General features: G+C 63.2%; 2 protein-coding genes across 8 annotated transcripts; one reads left to right on the top strand and one right to left on the bottom strand.

Annotated features, from left to right (window-relative positions):
* Positions 1-288: 288 nt before the first annotated feature.
* Positions 289-20,965, top strand: HELZ2 (helicase with zinc finger 2). Of its 4 annotated transcripts, none has more exons than XM_040459909.1 (20): positions 289-398; positions 6,990-8,090; positions 8,356-8,539; positions 8,616-8,723; positions 9,088-9,608; positions 9,699-10,340; positions 11,428-12,211; positions 12,500-12,575; positions 12,659-16,445; positions 16,604-16,710; positions 16,799-16,930; positions 17,016-17,177; positions 17,259-17,406; positions 17,514-17,630; positions 17,736-17,928; positions 18,092-18,226; positions 18,430-18,648; positions 18,785-18,941; positions 19,057-19,224; positions 19,471-19,595. In XM_040459909.1, the coding sequence occupies exons 2-20, from the start codon at positions 7,072-7,074 to the stop codon at positions 19,593-19,595; spliced, it is 8,784 nt and encodes a 2,927-aa protein (XP_040315843.1). In that variant the 5' UTR covers positions 289-398; positions 6,990-7,071. The 4 variants fall into 4 exon arrangements, with proteins under 4 accessions (XP_040315843.1, XP_040315841.1, XP_040315842.1 ...); XM_040459907.1 differs by lacking the exon at positions 289-398 and adding an exon at positions 5,859-5,959; XM_040459908.1 differs by lacking the exon at positions 289-398 and adding an exon at positions 5,892-5,979.
* A 2,299-nt stretch (positions 20,966-23,264) lies between these two features.
* FNDC11 (fibronectin type III domain containing 11) lies at positions 23,265-25,908 on the bottom strand. Of its 4 annotated transcripts, none has more exons than XM_040460018.1 (2): positions 25,830-25,908; positions 23,265-24,378 (listed from the first exon to the last, which is right to left on the bottom strand). In XM_040460018.1, the coding sequence occupies exon 2, from the start codon at positions 24,373-24,375 to the stop codon at positions 23,374-23,376; it is 1,002 nt and encodes a 333-aa protein (XP_040315952.1). In that variant the 5' UTR covers positions 24,376-24,378; positions 25,830-25,908; the 3' UTR covers positions 23,265-23,373. The 4 variants fall into 4 exon arrangements, with proteins under 4 accessions (XP_040315952.1, XP_040315955.1, XP_040315954.1 ...); XM_040460021.1 differs by lacking the exon at positions 25,830-25,908 and adding an exon at positions 25,071-25,747; XM_040460020.1 differs by lacking the exon at positions 25,830-25,908 and adding an exon at positions 24,905-25,048.
* Between the last annotated feature and the right edge of the window lie 1,211 nt (positions 25,909-27,119).

Raw genomic sequence — 27,119 nt, 5'->3', positions numbered from 1 at the left:
GCCCACATTCACATTTTGTTAACCGTCTCATAATTCCATAGGTGCGGATATGGGTTCTTCGAACGGCCAGCTCTTCGTGGTCTCTCACGGCCTGGACGCTTCTGAGGAGGCATTTTGTCTGCGATGTTTCCTTGTGATTGGCGTGAGGTTTTGCGTTTGGGGCTGGAACCACAGGAAGGGGCGGTGTCCCTTCCCGCGTGGCGCCCGGCGCCTGCTGTGCCTGGTCCCAAGGCCAGGAGAGGGCTCTCCACTGTAACTATAAGGCATCCCAGGGGAGACACTTGGAGACGATATGAATATCTGTTTAGGTTGTCACTGTCAAGGTTGCAAACATCATCCGTTTCCGAACTCGTCCCGCTGCATTTACTGGTTGGCGGAGCGGAGCAGAGTGTCGGAAGGTATGCTATGATGGTAGCAGGGACCTGGGAGCCAGGAGGCTGCTGTAGGCGTCGACGCTTTCTGGGGCGGCCTGGGTTTGGAGCTGCAGCATTTGCTGATGGCTGGAGGTGGAGTGGGAGGAGGGGTCCAGGGCGCCCGGGCACCTGGGAGGATGGGGTGCTCATTTCTTAAACCCGGGAGGCTTTTGGAGGAGCAGGGGAAAGTGTGGGCCCAGTGCAGTGTGACAGGCCTGCCTGACATGCAGGGGAAGAGGCTGGGGCTTGCTGTGTGGGTCTGGGTTTTGGAGATGAAATTGGCACCATCGACATCTGGATGGTCTGCAGGGCCGGAAGGGGAGAGGCTGTCATCCCGGCATGTGAGTGACCAGAGAGGATGGTTACTTCGCAAGAGCCCACGATTCAGTACCCAATGTGGTGCCTTTCACACTCTGCCTTTGTATTTGCTTAAGGAATATGCGCACTGAATCCAAACTCCAATGTCCAAAAAAGTAAAGGAAAAACGTAAGTCTCCCTCCTCTCCTGGCCATGCAGTTTACTTCTGATTTCTGTAACTGACTTTTGAACTTTGTATAGTTTTTAATTCTTTTCTTAAAAACTCAAGGTGCGTTGTGGTACACCTCAATTTTCTTCTCTAACAAAGTATCTTGGAAAAAACTGCATTTCACGACATTTGAGATGCCTCCTCTTTTATGGCCTCAGAGTAGTTGGTGGCACAAGGGACGGGATGCTGGTGATGACGCGCACCGGGGCGCCCTCGGCCACTGTGATTAGACAGGAGGCTGCCACAGACGCCATGTGTAGACTTGGTTCTGCATACGTGCGTCCGTCAGCCTTTGGACGGATGTGTCCCGGCGCTTCTGGCCCGGTGCTGCCCGATTGCCACTGTGGTTCCAGTTCTGACACCCCCTCCCCGCCAGGGCAATGTCTGGGGACCTTGCTGATGGAGAGGTGGAAAATATTATATAGTTGGAACTTGCATTTCCTCAAAAGGAGGTTCCATTACATTTAGAGCTTTTAGCTGTGATATGAAGTATAATTCTTTGTCAGTTTGTGTTTGGATTTTGACTCTTGTTTTCCCTTTTTTTTTTTCTTCGTGGTTGAATGTGTTAATGGTGCGCTGGTAGATGGTTAACTACTGGTTCTCTGAGAAGGAAAAAAAAAGCATTTGCTGATTTCCATGGCCGATTTCAAACCATCAACTAGAAGTCAGTGAACCACGTGGGAGGAGATGGGAGCACCGGCTACTTGGGTTGGTTTTCCTGAGAAAGGCCTTCCCACCACAAGACTACTAACAAATAAACACATTCTTCCTCGGCTTCTTCTAGTGACTTTATGGCTGTTTTTTGTTTGTTTGTTTTTGTTTTTGTTTTTCCTGTTTAAATCTTTGGTCCATTTGCCGTTTTATTTTTGGTGTAAGGTCTTGGGTAGAGAATCCCCCTGCCCTATTTTTGTTTCAAGATGCTAAGCAGTTGTCCTAACAGAATGGTTAGAAATCCAGCAGTTCTAACAGAACCTGGGTGGAGGGGAACCTCCTTTCCTGGGGACCCGACACACCGCCTTCCGTCGTGTATGGAACCCTGTGCGCAAGTCAGCCGTCTTCTCGACTCTGTTCTGCTGCCTTGAGCCGCTTGTCCGCTTGCACTCCCGGAATACACTCCTAGTGGCTTTACAGCATGTTTTCATATCTGGTAGGGCTAGTATCCTCTTACTCGTTTTAAATTAATGTCTTCTCCACCCATTTATCTGATTACAGACACTGAGGTTGTTTCCGCGTCTTGGCCATCGTGAATAGTGCTGCAGGGAGCACGCGAGTGCACATGGCTCTCGGAGACCCTGATTTCATTTCCTCCAGATTTATACCCAGAAATCACCGGATCAGACGGTAGTTCTATTTTTAATTTTTTGAGGAACCTCCATACTGTTTTCCATCGTGGCTGCACCGGTTTACATTCCCACCAACAGTGCACAGGGTTCCCTTCTCTCCACATGCTCACTGACCGACACCTGTTATCTCTTGTCTTTTTGGTATTCGCCATCCCAACAGGTGTGAGGTGTCTCCTGGTGCTTTTGATCTGTGTTTTCCCTGATGGTGAGTGATGCTGAGCATCTTTTCACGTGTCTGGTGCTCATTCGTATGTCATCTTTGCAAAAATGTCTATTCAGGTCCTCTGCCCATTTTTAAATTTGATTATTTCTTTATTTTTGCTATTGAGTTGTATGTGCTGCTTACAAATTTTGGATATTAGCCACTCATCGGATGTATGGTTTGTGGATATTTTTTGCATTCTGTACGCTGCCTTTTCAATGTGCTGATAGTGCCTTCGCGGAACAGAAGCTCTTTAGTCTGGTGTGATCCCGCTTGTTTGTTTAGTGCTCCCTGCCCGTACTTTCAGGGTCATATCCAAGAAATCGTTGTCAGGACAAATAGCAAGGCTCTTTCTCCCTGTTTTCTTTTTCTAGTAATTTTGTGGTTTTAGGTCTTACATTTAAGTCTTTGATCCACTTTGAGTTAATTTTTGCGAGTGGTGTAAGATAGGGCACCAGTGTCATTCTTTTGCATGTGGACGTCTGGTTTTCCCAGCACCATCCGTTGAAGAGACTGCGCCTATCCCCATTGCGTGTTCTTGGAACGCTTATAAAAAGTTAGTTGACCGTATCTGTGTGGGTTTACGTGTGGGCTCTCTGTTCTGTTTCCCTGGCCCGTGTGCCTTATTTCGGCCAGTACCATACTGTTTTGGTTACTATAGCTTTGTATGTAGAGCTTGAAACCAAGAAGTGTGATGCCTCCAGCTTTACTCTTTTTTCCCAGGGTTACTTTGGCTATTTGGGGTCTTCTGTGGTCCCAAATAAATTGTAGGATAGTTTTTTTCTATTTCTATGAAAAATGCCATTGAGATTTCGATTGGGATTACATTGGATCTGTAGATCGGTTTGGGTAGTATGGACATTTTCAGGACATCATTTCTTCGAATCCATGAGCATGGAATATCTTTCCATTTCTTGTGTGTGTCTTCTTCAATTTCTTTATCTATGTCTTACTGTTTTCAGCGTACAGGCCTTTCACCTCCTTCGTGAAATGTATTCCTAAATATTTCGTTATATTTGATGCTATTGTAAATGAGATTGCTTTATTTCTTGTTCAGATAGTTTGTTGTTAGCGTACAGACATACATCTGCTTTCTGTATGTTGATTTTGTATCCTGCAACTTCACTGCATTAATTTATTAGTGCTAGCAGGTTTTTTCAGTGGAGTCTTTAGGATTTTTTATATATAATATCATGTCATCTGCAAACATATGATTTTACTTCTTCCTTTCTGATATGGATGCCTTTTATCTCTCTTTCTTCTCTAATTGCTGCGCCTAGGACTTCCAGTGCTATGTTGGCTAGAAACGGTGACAGAAGGCATCCCTGTCTTGGTCCTGATCTTAGAAAAAAGGCTTTTAACTTTTCACCATTGAGTAGGATGTTAGCTGTGGGCTTGTCACATATGGTGTTCATTATGCCAGGAACATTCCTCCCATTCCCGGTTTGTTGAGCATTTTTATCATGAAAGGAGGCAGTGTTGGGTCACATGCAGAGAAGCATCTACTGAGACGACCATACGATTTTTATCCTTCCTTCCGTGAACGTGATGTATCACTTTCGTTGATTTGCTGATGTTGAACCATCTTGCCTCCCAGGGATAAATCCCGCTTGGTCATGGTGGATGATCCTTTTAATGTGCTGTTGAGTTTGGTTGGCTAATATTTTGGCGAGACTGTCTGCATCTATGTTCATCGGGACAATTGGTCTTTAATTTTCTTTCATTGTGGTATCCATCCGGCTTTGGTACCGGGGTGGGTGTGGGCTCGTAACATGAGTTTGGGACTGTGTCCCTTCTTCAGTTTTTATGACTCCTTCTTTGGCATAATCCTCCCTCCTCTTCTTGCCTGTTTGTGTTATGCTTTCCTTAATGAGTTAAAACGAGCACGTCTACCCCTGATTCTTCCTCGTACGTTTACTGGGATGGTATTAAATCCATACATAAGTTTAGGAAGGATTAATGTCTTTATGCAATGTTAAGTCCCTCATCCAAGAATGTGGTATTCTGGTCCAGTTTCTACGGTGTCTGTTGGGAACGTTTCAGTTTTCCTGCGTGTTTCTTGTTAAGCTCATCCCTGGGCCTTTTGTTGCCATTGCTTATGGAATATCTCCTCTATTTTGTCCTCTGACTTGGCGCTTGTGTATCTCAAGTCTTCTGGTGTGATTGCTAACGGTGCAGCCGGCCGGCTTCCTGACTGGCCGCTCCCAACACAGCTCTATGGAGCTGACCTTGGCTCCATAGAGGTGGGTTTCACTGAGGAACAATATTGCTGTATCAGGTCTCCATTGCTGTGTGAGGGATCACCCCCAGACTTTGTGACCTAAAACAACATTAAACGTCGGTTAGCTCGTGGCTGGAAGTGGCTTAGCTGGGGGCTCACGCGTGGGGGCTCTCACGAGGCTGCACTCAGCTGGAGGGTCTCCTCGCGGGGTGACTCACACACGTTCCCAACTACCGGTCCGGGTTGGGCGGGAGGCCTCCGTCCTTCTTGGCATGGGACTCTCCACAGGCCGCTGCTTGAGTGCCCCCACACCGTGGAGGCTGGCTTCCCCCACGGTCGGCCGGAGAGCGGGGAGGAAGCACCGTGTACTGTGACGCGGCCTCAGTCGTCACACTGCTGCCATGGTTTAGCTCTCTTCATGTTCAAGGAGACTCTACAGGGATATGAATCTAGGAAGCAAGGGTCCTTGGGGTCACGTCAGGTAATGGTGGGGGGATCGGGTGCTTTGTTAGCTGCTAGCTGCTGAACCTCAGCCAGTGACCACGGTGCCTGTTTCCTCAAGGGAGACCTGTTTCCCTCAAGGGAAAGTTGGGGGGGTCAAATGCGATTAAGCTGCAAAATTCTCCTGACGCTTCCTGCGTCTAGAAGGGGGAAGCTCTCCCTCGGTCCTGGTGCTGGCATGGGCCAAACATGTCCTGAGTATTTTAAGGGGCTGGAGAGAACTCCAGAGTCATCGCCAGGTAAGAAGGCAGGTCCCCTCTAACCTAGACTGGATGGAGCCTTTTAGGAAAGGGTCACTGCCCCAGCCCTCAGCCCTCTCCCTGCAGGTGCGCTGTGGCTCAGGTCTCTGCTGCCGGGTCAGTCAGCGGCCACCCACCCGGGGTTCTCGGGACCACCTTCCCCCTTTGCTCTGATTTCTCGTTTTCTGGTTTTCTCCACCCGCCCTCCCGCTCCCCGCCCCAGGGGACGGCTTACCAACCTCCCCGAGGCCCAGGCGCCGCGCGGGTGGGCGGGTATGTGCGCTCCCGACACTGGGACGCGAGGCGGGGGGTCGCAGCCGCTCCGGGGCCCCACTGGGGGCGGGGAGACGAGCTGTCACTTGAGGGCGGTGCCGGGGGCGGGGTGGGGGGCGGTGAGGTAATTTCCGCGATGGGGCGTCAGCGCTTTGAGTCACCCTGGGGGCAGAATCGAAAGTGATCGCTTGGCGGGGCGGGGACGGTGCACCGGGCTGCGGGGAAGACAGGATCGCGGAGGGTGAGCGGGGGGCCGGGAAGGTGAGCGGGGGGAGGCTGGGGGCCGGGCCTGGGGTTTCCCCCGCCAGGTGGCGGCTGCCCAGTGCCCTCCAGGCTCCGGCTTTTGTGGGATCCCCGTGCGAGAGGGAGAGGAGGGGAGGCCGCACCCCGCCCGAGGGGGTGCTGGGGTGGTGAGGTGGTGGGGGGACCCAGAAGCTACCTCTGAGCCCCCAGCCCTGAGAAGCCGCGACACTGGCCGCCTGAGGAGGGGCCGTGATCTCCGGACCCCTTTAGGTCCTCCTATTTCTGAATATCCACCTGGTTCTGGGTTCTCACCCTGGTCCCTCTGGAGGTGGACTCAAGACTCACTTTGGAGTGGGCTGGGTTCTCCCGCTCAAGGCTGGGGCTGCAATCATCTCCCTTTAAAACGTCTTTGTGTTGTCCTCAAAGTTTCCTGTGAAAGTTCTAGATCCTGGGCATCCCTGTTTCCTCTGGAGGGAAATGTGCCGTCCTGTCCTGTCCTGTCTGGCAGCGCCGGCCTCTGAAAGGTTCTGCCTGCCTCCCCCCTGCCCCCACGGGGAGGAGCCCAGTCTCCCCTTGTAGGCAGGTGCAGGGTGCACCATCTCACAGAACAGGGAGGTGCTGTGTTCAGATGAGTCAGTGCTCCAGGAGCGAGCGTGTCAATACAAGGGCCCTCGCGGGAGGCTGCCGGGGAGCCCCAAGCCCCCAGGGGCCTCCAGAGCCTCTGCCAGCCTGCAGGGCTCCTGTCGCCGGGGCAACCTCCCTCCCACTCGCCGGCCAGCTGGCTCCTTTTGAGCAGGGCCCAGAGACCTTTCAGAAGGGGAGGGGTCTTGGTTGGGCCAAGGTCAATGGGGCCCAGCTCCTTGGACCTACCAACCCTCTCCTCCCATCTGGGGGACGGGGTTCTCCCTGCTTCTGTTTCCTCTGCCCCTGCCTGACGGAGAGGCAGAGTGTGTCTGAGCCCCGACCTGGGCCCACGTGGACCTCCTGGCCTCGGGACCCGACCTTGCTCCCTGCTGCTCCCATTCCAGACTCGTCCTCATGAGCGAACAGCCCCAGACCGCCGGCTGAACCCGTGAGCCTCGGACGCCACTCCACAGAGCCAGGCCAGAGATGGCGTCCCCGGGGTCTGGCCCACCACCCAGCAGCTCGGCGGCCGCCAAGGAGCTGTCCCTGGCCAGGCTGTGCGCCCAACTGGACCTGTGTCTGGGCTGCTCCCAGTGCACTCAGCGGCTCAACGAGAGCACCTACCTCCTGCGCAGGGTAGAGCACAGCTGTCGCCACGAGATCCTGCTGGCCCGCTTCAAGCGAGCCACCAAGAAGCACGTCTGGCGCAAGGTGGACCGCCGGCCCAGCTTCCCGCGGCCTGCCCGTTACGAAGTGTGCCGCTACTACAGCCCGGGGCTGGGCTGCCGGCGCCACCACCACCAGTGCACGTTCGCCCGGAGCCCGGAGGAGGCGCTGGTCTGGACCTTCGAGCGCGAGCACGACGTCCGGCGTCTGTGGCTCAAGTGCGAGGTGCAGGGCAGCGGGGCCCAGGGCGACCTGCGCAGCCCGGCCGACGCCATCCGTGCCGAGTACGGCGGCCGCTTCCAGCTGCTCTGTGCCCACTGCTTCCAAGGCTGCCCGCCACGCCTCTGCCCCGTGGACCCCCAGGGGCGGTGCCCCCGGCACGGAGCCTGCCCTTCGCTCCTGACCCACGTGAGCACCGAGGGCCGCCGCAGGCAGCAGGTGGTGGAGGTGCGGCCGCAGCCCCAGTACGGCCAGCCCCTGGCCTACTGCAGGTTCGTGGGGCGCGGGCGGCCCTGCCGGCACGGGGCGGCCCGCTGCCAGTACGCACACAGCGCCGTGGAGATGGCCGTGTGGGAGGCAGAGCAGCTGGACGGGCTCCAGAGGCGGGACCTGCTCTCGACCCCCGGCCCCGGCGGGGAGGAGCACACGGCTCCCCACCGCCAGCCCCCCGGAGCCAAGCTGTACTGCCGCGCCTGCCTGGTCACCTGCTGCTCCCAGGAGGCCTTTGAGAACCACTGCTCATCCCTGGAGCACGCGTGGATGGTGGCCTTGGACCCGGCCGTGCCCTGGAAACACCGCAGCCCGCCTGCCGGGCTCTCCGAGTTTGAGCTCTGCCCGAAGTAAGGACCGTGCGGTAGGGGATGAACCTTCGACCGAAACCAGGGGGTTCCTGTCCCCTCTGTGTTCCCTACCGGCCGACTCCCACCCCGGCCTCTGAGGAGTGGCTAAGGCGGGCCCATTCAGGCCTCTTCTCGTGGGCACGGGATGGAGGAGGTCCCCGTTCCTCCCCTAGCCCTGCCCCCGGGTGCCCCTCCCCCACCTCCAGGCCAGGATCTGGCGGCCAGGGCTCACCCCGCCTCTGCTTGCTGACCTCCCCTTTCCCAGATCCGGCCTCTGTGAGTCCGGGGACATCTGCACCAAGGCGCATTCAGACCAGGAGCTGCAGGAGTGGATCCAGCGGGCACGGAACGTGGAGCTGCGGGAGCAGGCCGCGTGGCAGGAGGGGCTGGTGCCTTACCAGGCGCGGCTGCTAGCCGAGTACCAGCACAGCAGCAGTGAGGTCCTCGTGGTAAGTGGGGCCTCGTGAGCGGGTGGGGCTCGTTGGGGCCAGGACGACCTGCCCACAGCCGGGCTTCTCCGTGCAGCTGGCCGGGACCGTGGACGGCGTGTTCATCACCTGCAGCCAGCCCTTGGTGCATCAGGCCCACGAGAAGAAAACGCAGCACAGCTGGATGTTCGACGTCTGCTCTGAGGTGAGGGGTCGGGGGTTTGGGGTCTGAGCTGCCGCCTCGGAGATCTCGCCCGTGTCTGTGATCTGGAGCGCGAGCCTCAGCCGCTTGGGCCGAGCCCCGTGAGGGTTTTTTGGTGGGGTGTCCGGCACAGAGAGCGAGGACCAGGCCGGTTACCACCTGCGCCCTGAGCATCCTGTGCTGCACCATTACCTTGCTCGGCATCCGTGGGGGGCCGCCTGGGCCAGCTCGGTGACCCACTTGCAGAGGGGAACCCCGAGGTTCGGACGGGCCGAGCACCCCTCTGGGAGCACAGCAGGGTGGACTCTGGTCTCTGACCGCTGGGTGGGGGTCCAGGGGCCACCTTGCCATCGAGTCCCTCCCCCAGGAGCCCCTGCTGCACGTGGCGCTGCTCAAGCAGGAGCTGGGAGCAGACTTCTCGCTGGTGGCGCCCTGCCTCCCACCGGGCCGGCTCTACGCACGGGGCGAGCGCTTCCGCGTGCCGGCGGCCTCGCCGGCCAGGTTCCAGGTGGAGGTGCGCGTGCAGAGCACCTCCTTCGGCTCCTTCGAGCAGTGGGTGGTCTTCGACTTTGGCCGCAGGCCGGCGCTGCTGCGGAAGCTGGTGCTGCAGCTGGGCCAGGCGCAGGGCCCGGGGCTCCGGGGGGAGCCAGCACACGGCCGCCCCGAGGAGCTGCAGCGCTGGCACGGCGGCAGCCGCCACGTGGTGCCTGGCGTGGAGCGGACCGCCGAGCAGGTGGCCCTGCTGGCCAAGTACAAGGTGCCTGACCTGGCCCTCGACTTCAGCCCCGGCGGCCTGGCCCCAGGTCCCATCTCCTGCACCAACTACCGGCAGAGGATGCACCAGTTTCTCTACGAGGAGGAAGCCGTTCGGCAAGAGCTGGTGGCCAAGTGAGTGTGGGCCGGCTGGCGGGCGGTGGCGCCGGGGCGTCGGCCACAGAGCCGTGGCCCCGGCCGGCTGACCCCTGTCCTGCCCGCCAGGCTGAACTTCCGGGGCCCGGTGCCCCTGAGGACGGTACTGGAGACGCCGGCCCTGGGCATGGTCTTCCCGCCGCCTGGGGCCCTCTACGCCGAGGTGCCCACGCCCTCCCCTCTGACGCCAGACACAGACCAGGGCTTTCTGCTGAGCCGGGCGGTCCGCACCGCCCTGGTGGCCCCCGTGCCCGCCCCTGACGACACGGTGTTCGAAGTGCGGCTGGAGGCCCAGGCCGGCTCGGAGAGGGCGCTGTGGCTGCTGCTGCCGGCCCGCTGCTGCGCGGCCCTGGGTCTGCAGCCCGACACCAGCCCCGTCCTGGAGGTGCAGTTCCAGGTCGACCCGCTGACCTTCCGCTTCTGGCACCAGGCGGTGGACGCGCTGCCTGAGGAGCGCCTGGTGGTGCCCCACCTGCCGGCCTGCGAGCTGCCGCGCCCCTTGCCCGCCCTGCCCGTGCTGCGCGGCAACCAGAAGCAGAAGTTGGCGGTGGCGTTCATCGCGGGCAGCAGCCCCAGGGGCGAGCGGCCCGTCGCCCCGCTGCTGCTCTACGGCCCTTTCGGCACCGGCAAGACCTACACGCTGGCCGTGGCCTCCCTGGAGGTCATCCGGCAGCCGCACACCAAGGTGCTCATCTGCACGCACACCAACAGGTGAGCCCGGAGCCACCCCTGGGGCCTGCCCGCCACCCGCTTCCTGGGCTGGGGCGAGGGCACCGCTGTGGGGGTGTCGCTGCAGGAGAAGGGGAGCCCGGGTTCTCAGGTTCCCTGGAGGTCTGGGCAGCTGGGTCCAGAGGAGACCTGCCCGGATTGCCTGGCGGAGCTTCCTCCCCTGGCTGCTCGGCGCATGCTGGGGGGAGGGGGGCGGGGGGGAGCACGGCGCAGCCCTTGGGCTGCGTCAGGGTCACTCTGATCCCTGGGACTCTCCCTGATAGCTGACTGGTCCTGGGCCGAAAGGGACAGGGGACGTTTGCGCTTCAGGCCCAGCACAGGGTGCCCCGGGGGTCAGGGTCTGCTGTATGGGAGAGGGGCGGGCGCCTCCACAAAGGCCCCGAGCCAGAGAGAGCAGCGGGTAGGGGGTCCGGCATGGCCCATCTGGCACTTCTCCGGGGAGAGGGGGGCTCTGCCGTGGTCTTTCAGAGAAACACAGACTCTTGTCTCAGCTGTGATGGTCTCCCGCGGTCAGTATGGTTTTCTTAGCTCCCAACACTTCCTGCTGCTTGGGCAGAGCCCTCCCCCCCACCCCACCACTCCTCCCCGGGGTGGGCCTGGGGGTCCCTGGGTCTCTGAGATGCCCCAGGGCTGTGATGCGTCCCCAGGACGCGCTGGCCTCAGGGCCCCTTCCAGCCACGCCCAACCTTACTGCTCACCCACTGACAGCCAACTGGGAGCTGAGCTCAGGGCCAGCCGCAGCCTCTGGCCACCCTGGGCTGCCTCGGGCAGTGGCCCGGCTGTTCCCTTCCTGCCTCTCTGCACGGCCAGCTCTTTCACGCCCCCCCCCCCCCCAGGAAGCCCTCCCTGACCACCTAGACCCTCTGTGCCGTTGCCGTCTCCCCTCGTCCGGCTCTGACCTTCCCTGTCTCTCTGTCTGTCTGTCCCCTCCACTGACGTTTACGCTCCGTGGGGGCAGGACACAGGTCTGTCTGCCTCTCTTGAATTCCTGGCATCCGGGCTGGGCTGGGCTCACTGTAGGTGTCTTAGCGGACGGCGGCTGAGGCCCCGTGGGCCCTTCTCCCCTCAGTGCGGCCGACATCTACATCGAGGAGCATTTCCATGGCCACGTCAGCAGCGGCCACCCTGAGGCCACCCCGCTGCGGGTGATGTACACGGACCGCCCGCCCAGCCAGACGGACGCGGCCACGCTGCGGTACTGCTGCCTGACGGAGGACGGCCGGGCCTTCCGCCTCCCAACGCGGGCGGAGCTGGAGAGGCACCGCATCGTCATCACCACCACCTCCCAGGCCCGCGAGCTCAGGGTGCCTGCCGGCTTCTTCTCGCACATCCTCATCGACGAGGCCGCCCAGATGCTGGAGTGCGAGGCCCTCACCCCGCTGCGCTACGCCACGGCCCGCACCCGCGTGGTGCTGGCCGGCGACCACATGCAGGTCGCGCCCAAGCTCTTCAGCGTGGCCCCGGGCCAGGCGGCCGGGCACACGCTGCTGTGCCGCCTCTTCCAGCACTACCAGCAGGAGGCGCACGAGGTGGCCCGGCGCAGCCGCGTCATCTTCCACCAGAACTACCGCAGCACCGAGGCCATCCTCAGCTTCGTCTCACGTCACTTCTACGTGGCCAAGGGCAGCCCCATCCACGCCAGTGGCAAGGTTCCTCGCCACCCCCAGCACTACCCGCTCGCGTTCTGCCACGTGGCGGGCAACCCTGAGCGTGACGTGTCAAGGACGTCCTGGCTCAACACAGCCGAGATTGCCCAGGTCATCGCCAAGGTGCAGGAGATCTATGCCTCCTGGCCCCACTGCTGGGGCCGCCGGGAGCAGAGGCACATCTGTGTGGTGTCCCACGGCGCCCAGGTAAGCCCCGGCCACCGGGACAGCCCCCCTTCCCCACTCCCTTCAGCTCAGAGGAGGGGGGGGGTCCCTGTGTGGTCTGGGGGACCCGCGCGCCCCCGCCCCGGTGGGCCTTCTCAGCCTCTGTGAGGGTGGCCGTGGACTTAATCTTCCAGACACCATGTGATTGGTGCCAGGGCCGGGCGGCTCGAGGGCACCAGGGTGCGGGGGCCAGTGTCCCACCCTTGCCGGGGACCCTCACTGCACACAGAGCGCTCACCCGGGCCTGCTGCTCCGGCCGTGTGTCTCCAGGTGAGCGCGCTAAGGCAGGAGCTGAGGAAGAGGGACTTGGGCCAGGTGTCCGTGGGCAGCTTCGAGGTCCTGCCAGGTGGGTGCTGGGTGCTGGGGGCGGGGAGGGCAGGGCGGGGGCCCCCCTCGAGCCCGGCCCGGCCTGACGGCACCCCCCCTCAGGGCGCGAGTTCCGGGTGGTGGTGCTGAGCACCGTGCACAGCCCGCACAGCCTGCGGAGCCCCGAGGCCCCTGCCCTGGGCTTCTTCACGGACGCCCGCGTGCTCAACACCGTCATGACCCGCGCCCAGTCCCAGCTGGTGGCTGTGGGTGACGCCGTGGCCCTCTGTTCCTTCGGGGCCTGCAGCAAGTTGTGGAAGAGCTTCATCTGTGAGTGTGTGAAGCATCGCAGCGTCTGCCCCGAGGGCCTGTCGCTGGGGCACATCGAGCAGGCCGTGGTCCACAGGCGGCACTGGGCCCTCGGAGCAGAGCCAATGCTGGCAGCTGTGGCGCAGGGCACTGTCCCCCAGGAGGGGGCAGCCAAGGGCCCAGCTACAGCGCGCACAGCCGTGGAAAAGGTGGAGCCGGGGGCGGTGGCCCAAGGCGGTACCTTCCTGCCCAGGACCACGGCGGCGGGAGACACGGCCACACAGGCGGCAGAGGCTGGGGATACAGCGTCGGGGTCTGCGGCCGGGGGGCGCCCAGCAGCGGGGGACACGGAGGTGGAGGACACGACATCAGCAGAGAGCTCAGCGAGGGGCGACGTGGCCCCTGGGGATGCGGGAGCAGGGCTGATGGCCACGGAAGGCAGGGACCCCGAGGACCCTGAGGACTCCGAGTCCGACTTCTGGCCCGACAGCGAGCTCAACGCCGATGACTCCATCCTGCAGGAGCTCCTGGACGAAGGCCGGAACGTGATGGTGACCGTCCGGGAAGATGGGCTTCTGGACACTGTGGCCGGGTCCGAGTCCCCGCACCAGGCCTGGGGGTACACGAACCTGCCGCGGGCCAAGCTGCGGAAGCTTCTCCGCTCGCAGCCCGAGCTGTACCGCCACTGTGCCTTCGTGCAGGAGACCTTTGAGCGGGCGACGGCCGTCCCGCTGGACGGCGTGGACCCCGGCCCCATCCAGGTCAGGGGCCGCTTGCGCTGTGGGATGGCCTTCAGCGGGGACGAGGTGCTGGTGGAGGTCCTCGGCGGAGACAGAGGCGCCTCGGGGAGGCTGCAGGGCCGCGTGGTGGGCGTGCTGAAGAGGAAGCACCGGGAGCTGGTGTTCGTGTGCCGCATGGACGAGTGGGACCCCCGCATCATGACCCCCATCGACGGCTCCGTGACGAAGATCTTCGTGGCCGAGCTGAAAGACCCCCTGCGGGTGCCCATCCACCGCGTCCTGCAGGGCCGCGTGCAGCGCGTGGGGCACGAGCGGCTCACCGCCGAGGCGCGGGGCAGCCGGCTCTTCCGCGTGCGCATCGTCCTGTGGCGGCAGCGTTTCTATTACCCGCTGGGCATCGTCCTGGAGGTGCTGCCCGAGGCCAGCACCTGGGAGCGGGGCCTCCGCGTCCTGGACCTGGAGCACGGCCTGGGGGAGCCCTCGCCAGAGCCGGCCTCCACCTGCAGGGCCTCGAAGAAGCACCGGGCACCCGGCCGCCGGGAGGACTGCCGCGGCTTCCTGACCTTCACCGTGGACCCCCAGGGCGCCCGCTACCTGGATGACGCCCTCAGCGTCCGAGATCTGGGCCCCAGGTACGAGGTGGCCGTGCACATCGCTGACGTGGCCAGCTCTGTCCCCAGGGACGGGGCTCTGGACGTGGAGGCCCGCAGGCGGGGCACCGCGTTCTACGCCCCCGACCGGGAGCCGGTGCCCATGCTGCCCGACAGCCTCTGCCAGGATGTGCTCAGCCTCCTGCCGGGCCAGGACCGCTTGGCCATCTCCCTCTTCCTCACCGTTGAGAAGGGCAGCGACCAGCTCAAAAGCCTGCGCTTCGCGCCCTCCGTGATCCGCTCCGACTGCCAGCTGTCGTACGAGGAGGCCGAGCACGCCATCAAGAGGCACCCGGGTGCGGGCCGGGAGCTGCCCGCCCAGCTGGACTCCGTGGACGCCTGCGTCGCGGCCGCGTGCCACTTGTCCCGGGTGCTGCGCCGGCACCGCCTGCAGACGGACTCCCACTACGAGCAGCCGACCGAGGACTGCGCGCTGGGCTTCCGTGCGGCCCACGTCATGGTCAAAGAGTACATGATCCAGTTCAACAGCCTGGTGGCCGAGCTCCTGGTGAGCAGCGAGCGCACGCGGACGGTCACGCCGCTGCGCTGGCAGCCCGCGCCCAGTGACCGCCAGCTCGCGGCGCTGCGTGAGAAGCACGGGCAGCTGGTGCCCCTGTCGCTGCACCTCCGCCACCACCTGGGGGGCTGCGGCCCCCCCCCGCCGCGGCTCTACCTCCTGGCCTCCCTGTGGAGGCACGTCCAGCTCGCAGCCCGCGCCCACGACGGTGACCGCCTGGCGGACCTCGTCACCACGGACGACGTGCACCCGCCTCTGGCGCCCGTGGGCCTCGACCTCCGCAAGGCGCTGGGCCGCTCCGTGTTCGGCCGCTCCGGCGAGGGCGGACGGCCGGTGGCCGGCCACTACGCGCTGCAGGTGGACTGCTACACGTGGGCCACCTCCCCCATCCGCAGGTACCTGGATGTGGTGCTGCAGCGGCTGATCCTGCTGGCGCTGGGCCACGGCGGCTCCGCCTACTCCGCCCGGGACATCGGCGGGCTGTGCCACGAGTTCGGCTACCAGCACGGGCGCGCCCAGAGCTACCAGCGCCGGGCCCGGAGCCTGCACCTGGCGGTACAGCTCAAGACCCAGTCGCGCAGCAAGTTGGGCTTCGTGGTGGACCTGGAGGCGGGCGCCCGCTGCTTCAAGCTGCTCTTCCCAGCCAACCGCGAGACCCTGCCCGACCCCTGCCCTATCTTCTACCGCGCCCTGCAGCTGGCCGAGCACCCCTGCTGCCTGGCGAGGCGGCCGGGCCTGCGGCTTTCGTGGCGGCGCCGCGTCTACTCGGTGCAGGAGGGCAGGCCGTGCTCCCCGCCGCCCGGCACCCTGCTGGACCCGCACACCTGGCCTGTGGACGCCGACCTGTGGCAACGGCTGCTGCGGCTGGTGGAGGAGCAGCGGTGGCCCCAGGCGGCCGCCCTGGTGCAGGAGCGAGGTGCGGCGGAGCCCCAGCGGCGGGAGCTGGGGCGGGTGCGGCGGAGCCACTGTGGCCACTTTGTGGAGGTGGCCCGGGAGCTGGGCGCGGGGGACACGCTGCAGGTGCAGCTCAGCGCCACCCTGCAGCGCGGGTTCCTGGCACCGACCCTGCAGCTGTGGACCGTGGCCCCCGGCCTCACCCTCTGCCTGGAGCACGTGGAGAGGCCAGGCGACTGCTTCTCGGGCCAGATGCCCCAGGCGGGGTGGGACCGGTGTTCGGACGTGGGCGAGCACTGCCGCGTGTGGGGGCCCTTCTGCTCCCTGGAGGCGGCCACCAGCGCGGTCTCGGAGAATGACTCAGTCACGCTGCAGCACGTGCGCATATCCTGGGAGCGCACGGCGCAGGGGCGGCTGCGGGGCGCCTTCTGCCTGGAAACCTCCTTCCTCAGCGAGCACTGTGCCGACCTCAGCTTCAGGCACTGCTACCTGTGCGTCCGGCTCGAGGGGCTGCCGGCTGGGGCCGGTGCTGGACCCGGCCAGCCTCCCCCGGCCGCCCCGTCCTCCAGGCCCAGCAGCCTCGGGCCCTTCCTGAGCATCGACCCCGACACGTACACGTGGGTGGCCCACGGGCTGACGGAAGACTGGGACCTGAGAGAGAGCCAGGCGGACCGGCAGGAGATCCCCAAGCAGGTGCACTTCTCCGTCCAGCACATGGCCATGGAGAAGGTTCCCGAGGAGGTGCTGAGGCCTGGCACCCCATTCACCGTCGAGGTGCTGCCCAAGCAGCTTCCTGACATGTGAGTGGCCTCCACAGGGAGAGGCCGGTGGGTGGGGTGGGTGGAGAACACTCTGGGTTCCCTCGGCCGGTAGGGCGTAGCTGGTGGGGCTGTGGCCCCTCCCCAGGGGGAGTCCCGTGGAGGTTCTGGTGTCCACCCTCGTTGCCACCTGCCCCCAGCCGCAAGGAAGAAGCCGTGTGTGGGCTGAAGGACGCGTCCCCGCTGGTCATCAGCATTGCCCTGGGCCAGCCCATCCCTCCGCACTGCCAGCAGACCCTCTGCCGGGGTAGGTCCCTCCGGCTTCCCCCATGTCCCTTCGTCGTGCCTGAGCCCTGCCCTGGGCCCCTGCTCAGGGAGGCCTGACCCTTCTTTAGAGACCTACGGCAGGCTCCTGGAGAAACAGACGTTCGACCTCCCCGGAGGCCGCCACACGCTGAACCCCAGCCAGAATGGAGCCATCAGGGAGGCTCTGAAGAAGCAGTTCACCGTGATCCAGGGCCCTCCAGGTGGGGCTCATGCTGGTGGAGGTGCTGCTTCCGGCTGCCCGGGGCGGGCCCGGGGGACCCTGTTCATGGTGCCCTCTGCCCGCAGGCGCAGGGAAGACGGTGGTGGGCTTCCACATTGTGTTCTGGTTTCACAAGTCAAACGAGGAGCAGGTGGGGGCCTGTACCCCCCCCAGTGAGGAGAAGCAGCCGGGGGGGCCCTGCATCTTGTACTGCGGCCCCTCCAACAAGTCGGTGGACGTCCTGGCAGGTGCGCTGGGCTGGTGGTGTGGGGGCTCTGCCTGGGGGTGCTGGCCCCGGGGAACGGTCCCTCATGCCCCGCTGCCCCCAGGACTGCTCCTGAGCAGGAGAACGGAGCTGAAGCCCCTTCGAGTGTACAGTGAGCAGGCGGAGGCTGCGGACTTCCCGATGCCGGGTGTGGGCGGCAGGGGTCTGCCCAAGAAGAGCCCTCGGGAGGGCAGTCCCAACCAGACGCTCAGGTGCGGTCTCTCCACCGTCTGCCTGTGGGTGGAGGCAAAAGGCCCCACCGTCCTGTCTCGGACAGGGGTTAACGCGGGGCTTCACAGATGTCCCCCCCGCACCCCAGGAGCATCACCCTGCACCACAGGATCCGGCAGGCTTCCAACCCCTATGCACCAGACATCAGGGCGCTTGACGCCCGGCTGCAGAAAGGGGAGATCTTTTCCAAGGAGGATCTCAGCTGGTAAGCAGTTAGGGGCGTGGGGTTTGTCCTCTGCCGTGGAGGTGGCAGAGGGAGGGGGGAGGGGGAAACGGTGTCCCCGGATGACCACACGGCGACCGCACGCAGGTACAGGAATGTCCTGGGGAAGGCACGGAAGTTCGAGCTGGACCGGCACGCAGTCATCCTGTGCACGTGCTCATGTGCGGCCCTGGCCAGCCTCAAGAAGCTCAACGTGCGGCAGATCCTTATCGATGAGGCCGGCATGGCCACAGAGCCCGAGACCCTCATCCCGCTGGTGAAGTTCTCGAAGGCTGAGAAGGTGAGTGAGGTGGGCGGGGAGCCGGAAGCCCCAGGCAGGCGTCCCTGGCGTGCTCTTTCGCCTAAGAGGGCAGCACCGCAGGCAGGGCCGAGTGGCAGCGGCCACGGGGCTGGGTACCTCTGGGTCTGGGGGGCGTCAGGACCACACCTGCCTGTCCCTCCAGGTGGTTCTTCTCGGGGACCACAAGCAGCTGCGGCCTGTGGTCAAGAACGAGCAGCTGCAAAATCTGGGGCTGGACCGGTCTCTCTTCGAGAGGTACCACACGGAGGCCTACATGTTGGACACACAGTACCGCATGGTAAGCCCGTCCCAGCCTCTGCCCCTCCCGCCCAAGATGTGACCCGAGGCCAGGGGTGCCACAGGTGCTGCTGCCCACACCCCTACCTCCTGTGTCCACCCTGGCCTTGTCCTGGGGCCACAGCAGGCCCCCCCGAGACCCCGGCCCTCGGCCCCAGGACAGGTGGACAGGAGACCTGCTCTGGCTTATGCCCTGCCTTGCAGCACGAGGGCATCTGTACCTTCCCGTCCGTGGAGTTCTACAATGGGAAGCTGAAGACCTGGCAGGGCCTGAGGCGGCCACCCAGCGTCCTCGGCCACAGTGACAAGGAGAGCTGCCCTGTCATTTTTGGCCACGTGCAAGGCCATGAACAGAGCCTACTGGTGTCCACAGATGAAGGGAATGAAAACTCCAAGGCCAACCTGGAGGAGGTAACAGAGGTGGTGAGTGTCGGTGAGGCCTTTCCTGCTGCCCCTTGGTCATGGAGGGCTTCCTGGAGGAGGAGGCAGAGGAACCAAGGGAACAGGTGAGGCTCCGGTGCCCAGGGTTAGCTTCGACAACACCCTCTTGGTCCCTCAGGTCCGCATTGCCAAACAGATGACCCTGGGCAGGACAGTGGACCCCAAGGACATCGCAGTTCTCACTCCCTACAACGCTCAGGCTGCGGAGATCAGCAAGAGTCTCCTGCGGGAGGGTGTCGCTGGAGTGACTGTGTGCTCCATCTCCAAGAGCCAGGGTGAGGGTGGCTCTGGGGCAGGGGGCACGTGGGCCAGCGGGTCACGAGGGAGGATGCAAGCAGCACGGTCAGCGGCAGCTGGCAGGGGCCTCAGCATGCCTGCCTAACTGCGCAGGAAGCGAGTGGCGCTACGTGCTGGTGAGCACGGTCCGCACGTGCCAGGAAAGTGACCTGGACCAGCGGCCGACTAAGAGCTGGCTTAAGAAGTTCCTGGGCTTTGTTGTGGACCCCAACCAAGTGAACGTGGCCATCACCCGGGCCCAAGAGGGGCTCTGCCTCATCGGTGGGACAGCTTGGCTGGCGGAGGGCTGGGGCGGGGCTCCCCCCTGGGGGTGCGGCTGCTTGGCTGGGGGTGGGGAGGGCGGGGGCGGGGCTCCTCCCTGGGGGCGTGGCTGCTTGGCTGAGGTGAGAGGGCTGGGGGGGGGGGGGGGGCCCCCCGGGGGGGGGGGCTGGGGGGGGGGGGGGGGGGAGGACGGGGGCGGGACCGGGGTCTACCATGGACTCTTCTCCCCTCTCCCCACCCCTGCAGGAGACCACCGCCTCCTGCGTTGTTGCCCTCTCTGGCGTAGATTCCTGGACTTCTGTGAGGCCCAGCAGAGCCTTGTGCCCGCCAACCAGGTGCGAGTTCGGAAGAGGCCAGCCGTGTCTCCCTGAAGAGCCCTCTCCACCTGCCCACCGCTCTCAAGCTGCCGGGACTTGGAGGAAAAGACCGTGCCCTCTTCTGAGGGCTCCCTAGTCAGGCACCACTCAGGAGCATCCCGTGTGCCTTCGGTGGGCACTGTGGCCACCCCGCCTATCGGACTGGGTCTCTGAGGCCAACTTCTGAGCAATAATCTCCTTCTGGAGTCTTGGCCTCTCCCCAGGGCAGAGAGCAGGCCAGGCCCCACCATACCGATGTGCTGTGCGCCTGCACTGGGGGGGAAGAATCCCTCTCTCCCTACTGAGCCTTTCGTCTGGAAATCTGGTGACAGGGGACATCTCAGGGGTCAGGGGCTCGGGGAGGTCCTCTGGACCTTCTGGTGTTACTAGGAAGGCTTGGGGTCAGAAGGAAATCCTGCTGGGGCTACTTTTTGGTCTTTGAGCACCATCCCTGAGACACTGGGCGCTGGCTGTGGAGCTCAGCGTTTCCTTTTTTCCCTTTCTCACTTCCTTCCTTCCTTCCTTCCTTCCTTCCTTTCCTTCTTTCTCTCTCTCTCTCTTTCTTTAAAGTAAGCTCCATGCCTAACGTGGGGCTTGAACTCATGACCCTGAGAGTAAGAGTTGCCTGTTCTACCGAGTCAGCCAGGTGCCCCTATTTTCTATTTTTAAATAAACCCAAAACCAGTGTCTTTATTACTGGAACAAGGTCCTTCGCCCAAACGTAGGGCCAAGAGGCCTCCCTGGAAGAGAGGGCCTTTCCTCTGTCATCACTGCTCCACCTGACTGGGGCCCACAGCCCTGTGTCCTCTCAGGAGGAAGGGCAGAGCAGAACCAGATGCCCGCACAGCCCCGCCTATACCGGGCGGCACCCCTGCGGTGTGTGGGCGGGGGCTGGGACTGAGCGCCCCCTGGATGGGCAGCCTTGTGCCTTCACCCTGAGCTTTCCTCCCCTTTACAACCTCAAGCCTGCTCCTGGTTCAGGGCCTTCAGGACAACCTGTGCTGCGAGTCTGTCTTTGCAAGGTTGAGGACCTTCACCTGCCTCTCAGGGTGTATTTATATCCTGCTTTTTCTGGAAACCTCTTGCCTCAATATCAGCCCTCACCTCGGGCCACCCCAGACCCCAGCACCCCCCACCACCACTTCCACGGTCCCCACGGCCTGAGGGTTTGCTGCAAACAAGCCGCTTACTCTAGGAGGGGTGTGCCCTCTCTGTGGCCTTACTGAACCCTCTGCTTGCGGGGGGAGGGGCGGGGGGAGGATGTGTCTATGCGTTCCGCGCTTTCTACAAATCCAATTTTTACATTCCAATTTTTATATCTTTTCTTTGGCTCTGTGTTATATGATTGAATAATAATTTTATTACAAAGACCACTCTGAAAGTTCTCCCTTCTGGGTGTTTGAGGTTTTATTGGGGGGCAAGGAGGGGTGGCCCCTCCTCTTGGGTCACAGGGTGGCTACCCAGTCTGTCAAGAGTCAGGAGCCCATTACAGCCAGATGCCGGACAAGCGAGCTCGGAGAGGCTGGCATCGCCACGTCACAGCTCTCGGCCTGCCGGGAGGGTGGGGCGGGGGGCGGCTGACTTGGTGAGGGTGGGCTACAGCCCCAAGCTGTGTCCAGGGAATTTGGGCAGGGCCTGCCTACTGAACTCTGACCCCAAGCAGGGCTGGCTTCACAGTCCAAGTCCAGAGTCCCCGCGGCTGCCGGTCCTGCTGGAGTCCTGCAGGGTCCAGGCTCTGACCCTGGACCAACGCCCACCCCCTCCAGGCCAACTTGGGCTACTCAGGACTCGGCATGCTTGTGGCCGAGCCCCCAGAGCCACAGCACCGGCTGTGCGGAGGAAGGCACGCCAGGGCCCGGGCCTCCCTAGATGCCAGCATGGGTCTCGGCAGGGATTGGAAGTCACAGAGAATCAAAGAGAAAAGGAGTCTCTAAGGCCCGTGTGTTCACTGTGGGACTGCAGAGGGGCCACGCGGCCTTATCTGGAAGAGCAGCCATCCAGGCTCGGAGAAGTTTTCCTGGCTGGTGAAAAGCAGTTGAAAGGAGGACGGACAGGGGCCCCGAGGCGGGAAGTCAGAACCTCTCAGCCTGGAGTCAGGGAGGGCTTCACAGAGGAGGGGGCGTTGACGACCCGAGGGCACGGGCAGTGGCGCCCAGAGGCAGCGTTCGCGAGCCCGGTGGCTGGTGGAGGGTCAGCCTCGTCCCAGGGAGAGTCGCGGTTTCGAGTTAGGGGTGATCTTGTTCCAGGCAGCGAACCCAGCGAGCCGGAGCTGAGAAAAAGCGCCTGGCCCTGTGTGCGGCCGTTCAAAGACTCGGGAACCCCAGGCCGGCGCGGTGCGGTCGTCTCAGAGCGGGCACCTGAGTGGGGCCGGCCTCTGTGTAGCTGCCTTCCTTGGTGAGGGCTGGAGGCACCCCCCCATTCTGCCTCATTCTCGGTGGGACGGTGTGACCCCGCACAAATCCTGATCTCTGATCCCTGCTCTGTCCGCTCTACCCTGTGCCCTGCCTCACCACACGCCATTTGCTAGGAGCACCCTGGCTCTGCCCGGAACACCCTCCAGCCCCCCACCCCCGGAAGCCTTGGGATGACCAGACCCTGAGGAACGTCCAGGAGTGTCCGCCCCATAGCCACATGATGTCACAGAGTGTGTGACAGTCTGACTTGAGCCCCTGGATGATGTGGGCCAGCACACCCATGCCGCAGCAGCACACAGTGGGTCAGCAACTGCGGACGCCTGGGAGGACCCACCCCACCTCTCAGAGAGCACGGCCTATGGCTGGGGGGCAGGTCCTGGGGCCTTTCCGACCCAGTGGGGGGCCTGCTCTGTCCAAACCTGCCTCTGTCCAAACCACTTCTCTGCCAGTGGAGGAGAGAGTCCCTCCTCCTGGTCATCCTGCCCTATGTTCTCAGAGGGCCCACTGTCCCAGTGACCACCACGGTACGCGGGCGGGCAGCTCATGAGATGTCAGCGTCCCGACAGTCCCCCTCGGCCGGGACTCGTGGCGCTGGCCACCCTGGCCCCAGACCCAGCCAAGCTGCGGCAGGAGCCAGACGCATTCGCCCGCCCCAAGCAGTGACCAGGAGGGAGTGAGCTGCTGGCCACACTGGTGGTCACATGACCACACCGGAGGGCGAGGACAGACCATTGAGGCAACGATCTCACGGTTCGTGATTTCCAGCCCCACACTGGGCTCCATGCTGACAGTGTGGAGCCTACTTGGGATTCTCCTTCCCTCTCTCTCTGCCTCCCCGCTCTCAAAATAAATAAAACTTAACATATATTTTACAATAAAATAAAATAAAATAAAATGTCCTCTTGGCCTTGGTGCCAACTCCAGTGAAGCTGGGAGCAGTAGTATGGGGCATGGCTGCCCCCATCGAGATTACTGTACCCCCTGGAGACGGGCCAAGGACACAGGAAAGGACGGGCAGAGCCAGGCTGTTGTGATGGAGCGGGAAGGAGAGATGTGGGAGCGGCTGGGCCCACGCGGCAAAGCCCCCGAGAGGCTCTCCTTCACTGGCGGTGGTAGCCAGTCGCCGGGGCGATGCTCCTTTCTCCAGGGGTCAGCTCTCCTGGAAGGTCCAGCCCCGGGCCCGACCCGGGAAAGGGGGCTGGAGCCTGGGGGGCCTGGGGCTGGAGGGGAGGCTGGCCGGAGTCCAAAGAAGCACTCACACGGCTGCCGCTGCCTCTAAAACGTAAGCAGGTTTGCTTCTTTAATGTTGTGTGTGTGTGTGTGTGTGTGTGTGTGTGTGTGTTTATACTCCTCTTCACTAGTGGATAAATATTAGAAAATCATCTTTCGGAAAGCGTGGTCAGGGGCGGGCCTGGCTTGCCCGGCCGACTGGGGGTGGGCCCTTTGGGGGGCCCCGGCCTGGTCTGCAGCGTGAGGCTGTCCCGCCAGGGCTCATACACCAGCGTGTAGCTGTCAGCTCTCTTGACGGTGAAGTTGTAGGAGCGGTTGGGCATCAGGTTGTGGATGTCGAAGGTGCAGGCGGCCACGGGGATGATGCCACACTGCGTGCACTCCTGCTGTGTCCGCGGGTCCAGCAGCTTGAAGCGGAGCTCAAACTGCTCCGGCACCACCGGCTGGATGGTGGCAAACCACCGCAGGCTGACCCAGTCCTGGTGGGCCACCGACTCCTTTCGGTCGAACATGACGGGCATCTTGGTGCTTAGCATGAGCCGGATGTGCGGGATCTTGGTGGCACCGACGTCGGACACCAGGCGGTGCTTCATGTGCAGGCGCCCAGGTACCGTCATGGCCAGGAAGCTGTCCATGACAGCCGCCAGGTCCGCCAGCCTGCGCTCCACCAGCCCCCAGCCCGCCAGGAAGGGCTGCGGGTCGGGTGACCCCAGCAGAGCGCCCAGCTCGGCGCGGCCGCGGTCCAGCTGCTCCAGCAGGTCCGTGAGCAGGAGGAGCTGGATCTTGGTCTGGGCCGCGCCCACCTTCTTCATGCGCTGAAACTTCCAGGGGTCGATGAGCTGGAACATGGCGGTGGGCAGCACCAGCGGGTTCTGGTCGCCCAGGGCCAGGTGCTTGGGGAGGATCTCGATGTAGTAGGAGCATTTCTTGAGCAGCTCCGTGCGGGCGTGGTGGCGCCGGAGCAGGTGGGGGCTCAGGTCGGAGGTCAGGAAGCCGCGCAGGGCGGTGCGGCGCTCCATGTAGGTCCTCCAGGCCTCCGGTTCCAGCAGCTGTGGATCGTCAGCCTCCTTCGCCTCCTCCTGGTCCAGGAAGGACGGGGGACTGTCCAGCTTCATCTTGTTCAGGCCCAGGCCCGTCACCTGCAAGCTCATTGTCTGGGAGCAGGGGCGGAGGGCGGGGTGTGAGCTGAACGTCAGTTGGCCTCCGCCACCCGCCCAGGGGCTCCCTCAGGGCAGGATTTGTGTGTGGGGGTGACTTCGGGCCCACTGCCCTCCCTACGGGTCCCTCTGTCCTCCCCTGGGCCGGGGGGGGCGGGGGGAGCTTGCGGGGAGAGCATGGCCCTCTGCAAAGAGCCTGATGGAGGGCCAGGCCGGCAGGCTGCAGACGTGCATAAAGTTGGACACCGAGGGGCCAGCACTCCACTGACGGTCAATCGTGATGGCACAGGGAGGAGCTGATACAATGAGCTCTGGGGCAGAAACCCCAGCCCACTGACCAGCTGCGTGGCCTGGCCAAGGTCTCAGTTCCTCGTCTGAGTGGGGTGAAGGTGCTCCCTTGGGACAGTCGAGAGGATTCAGTGTGATCCTGTGTGTGCTGCACCAGACTCCCCCTTGGGGACACCACTGCCCTGTAGACCTTCCATGCCTGGCTGCAGGTGCAGAGCAAAGTGCCAGGGCTCACCCAGAGACAAGGCCAGTTGGTGGCTGGAGCCAGCGAGGGTGGCAGGGTGGCCCCAGCCTCAGCTCGGAGGGATAATCGCGCCGGCTCCTAGTTACCGGGTCCACGCTCTCTACCTTTAACGAGCTCACTGCACACAAAACCCCTCAGAGTGGTAAGGTCCCCTGACCTCATCTCACAGATGGGGCGCCTGAGGCTGACATGCTTCGGAGTTTGCTCTCAGTTCAGGGTTTGACCCCAGCCGTCAACTACAGAGCCTGATTCTCCTGTGCTACTCCTGCCTGGGTTCCCAGCTCTGGGGGGGGCCGTGGAGGGGCCGGTGCAGCTGTCCTTCCAGGACCGGGACACAAGGATTGGCCCTGCAAGCTGGGGCTCTTTGGAGAAGGTGCCAGCAATCTGGCTGGCGTCCCGGGTCCCGGCCACCCCCAGGGCAGTGAGATAGCCGCTGGGTCAGCACCACGTGGGAGACCTCAGGTTGTCCCAAGGGTTGGATGAACTATGAAGACAGCTCACAGGTTGAGTGACCTGCCCAAGGCCACACCCGCTAAGTGACAGTGAGGTCGGGACCCAAGTCTGCCTCCCTCCCCAGAGGCCACCTTCCGGGGGCGCAGAAACGAGTGCAGGCCCTGGGCACCACCATAAAGGTACTGGGGTGCAGTGAAGCGTGCCTCTAGCAATCCCAGCCCGAGTCCTGTTGGCCCCTGGGTCTCACCACCGGTTCAGGGATGCCTCCCAGGCTGTCAGTCGGAAAAGCGCCGCGGGGCTGCTGGTGAGTTCTGGGGAAGGGGCCGCTCTGTGCCGGGGGCCGGGCGCCCAGACCTACACCCTCCCGGGCCTTCCAGAAGCCCCAGACACCTCCCCCGTCGCCTCCCCCAGCAACCTGCCCTCCTCCCCGGCCCGCGCCCAGCCTCTTGGCGCGCCCACTTGCCCTGCCTCCCGGAGCGGAGAGAACCACGCGGCTGACTGTGCGCCCAGCGCGCACCTCCGAGGCCCGCGGGTTGCCATGGGGACCGCGGGCCTTTGTGACGCCCCGCCCGTCTCCAGGGTGGAGCGGGAGCCCAGGGCCCAGGGGTGCGGGGAGACGTCGCCGGGGGGGCGGGGGCGGGGGCGGGGGCGGGGGCGGGGCGCTCTCTGGTCTCAACACCCAGACGGGAGCCACTGGTGTCAGCCTCCGGTCCCGCCCCCCACCCTGGTCTCAGGTGCCAGGAATTATCTGGGGGCTTCGTTCCCTCCCGAGGAACCTGGGGTAACGCGCCCTGCGCCCTGACTTGGGAACCACCTCGAGTGGCTATTCCAAAAGCCAAGCCTAAAGTAGGGTTCCCGGAGAGCAGTAACTGAGGCTGGCTGTCCCGTCCCTCTGCGAGTGCCCCTGTCCCAGAGTCCTGTGGACACAGTGCTCACGTGGGGCTGCCAGAGCCGGGGGGAGGGGGAGGAGTGCTAGTGGGGAAGAGGGCTCCTGCTCGTGTCCCAGCCCGAGACCTGCTCCAGGAAGCCCTGGGAGGACCTGGGGGGAGCAGCAGTGACCTCGGAGTGAACACCTGTCACCGCAGGGAACAGCGCAGGGATCAGAGCAGCCTTTCCTGCGACAGCAGGCTTCCTCTCCCACCTCTGACAGTGCGGGGGTGCTGGCGCTGCTCATCTACCTGGGTCTGGACGAACGGGGTCTCCACAGTTCCAGGGAGCCTGTCAGAGGGGTTCTCAGCCCCCTCCGTGACCCCATCTGTAGCCCCCAGCTGGACTCAGGACCTCTGGGCTCTCTCAGCAAGCCTGGGGCCTCCCTCAGGCAGTAGTCAGTCTCAGATACCCAAGACACTCGTTGTGCCCCTTTGGGAGAGGCGGGAGGGAGGGAGGGAGGGAGGGAGGGAGGGAGGGAGGGAGGCGGGGGAGGGAGGGAGGCTCCCCGGGTCTCTGTCCTCGGGGGACGACAGAGGTGGCTCCCTCCACTGCACCCCTCCCCTATGGCTGGCCCCGCTCTCGCGAGGAGGCTCCCCTGGCTGGGCGTCCATCAGTTTACCCTCAGGCCCAGGCCTGGGTATGGCGCCCCCAGGAGGTCAGACCTGGAGGGGGGCCGGTGGGTGCGTTTCTGCCCTCCCCTCTCTGTTCTGGGCGTTCAGTAAATGCTGTTGGTGTTGTTATTCAGGGGTCTGAGGATTATTTGGATTATTTGGAAAGGGGGGTGCTGTCTGAAGGTTGAGGGGGAGGCTGGCACCGAAGGGGG

The sequence above is a fragment of the Herpailurus yagouaroundi genome, unplaced genomic scaffold (assembly GCF_014898765.1).
Source record: "Herpailurus yagouaroundi ecotype Mexico unplaced genomic scaffold, PumYag 246, whole genome shotgun sequence".
In the NCBI taxonomy this organism is placed as follows: domain Eukaryota; kingdom Metazoa; phylum Chordata; class Mammalia; order Carnivora; family Felidae; genus Herpailurus; species Herpailurus yagouaroundi.
The sequence above is the reverse complement of the archived record's forward strand: the minus strand, read 5'-3'. Positions and strand labels throughout refer to the sequence as shown.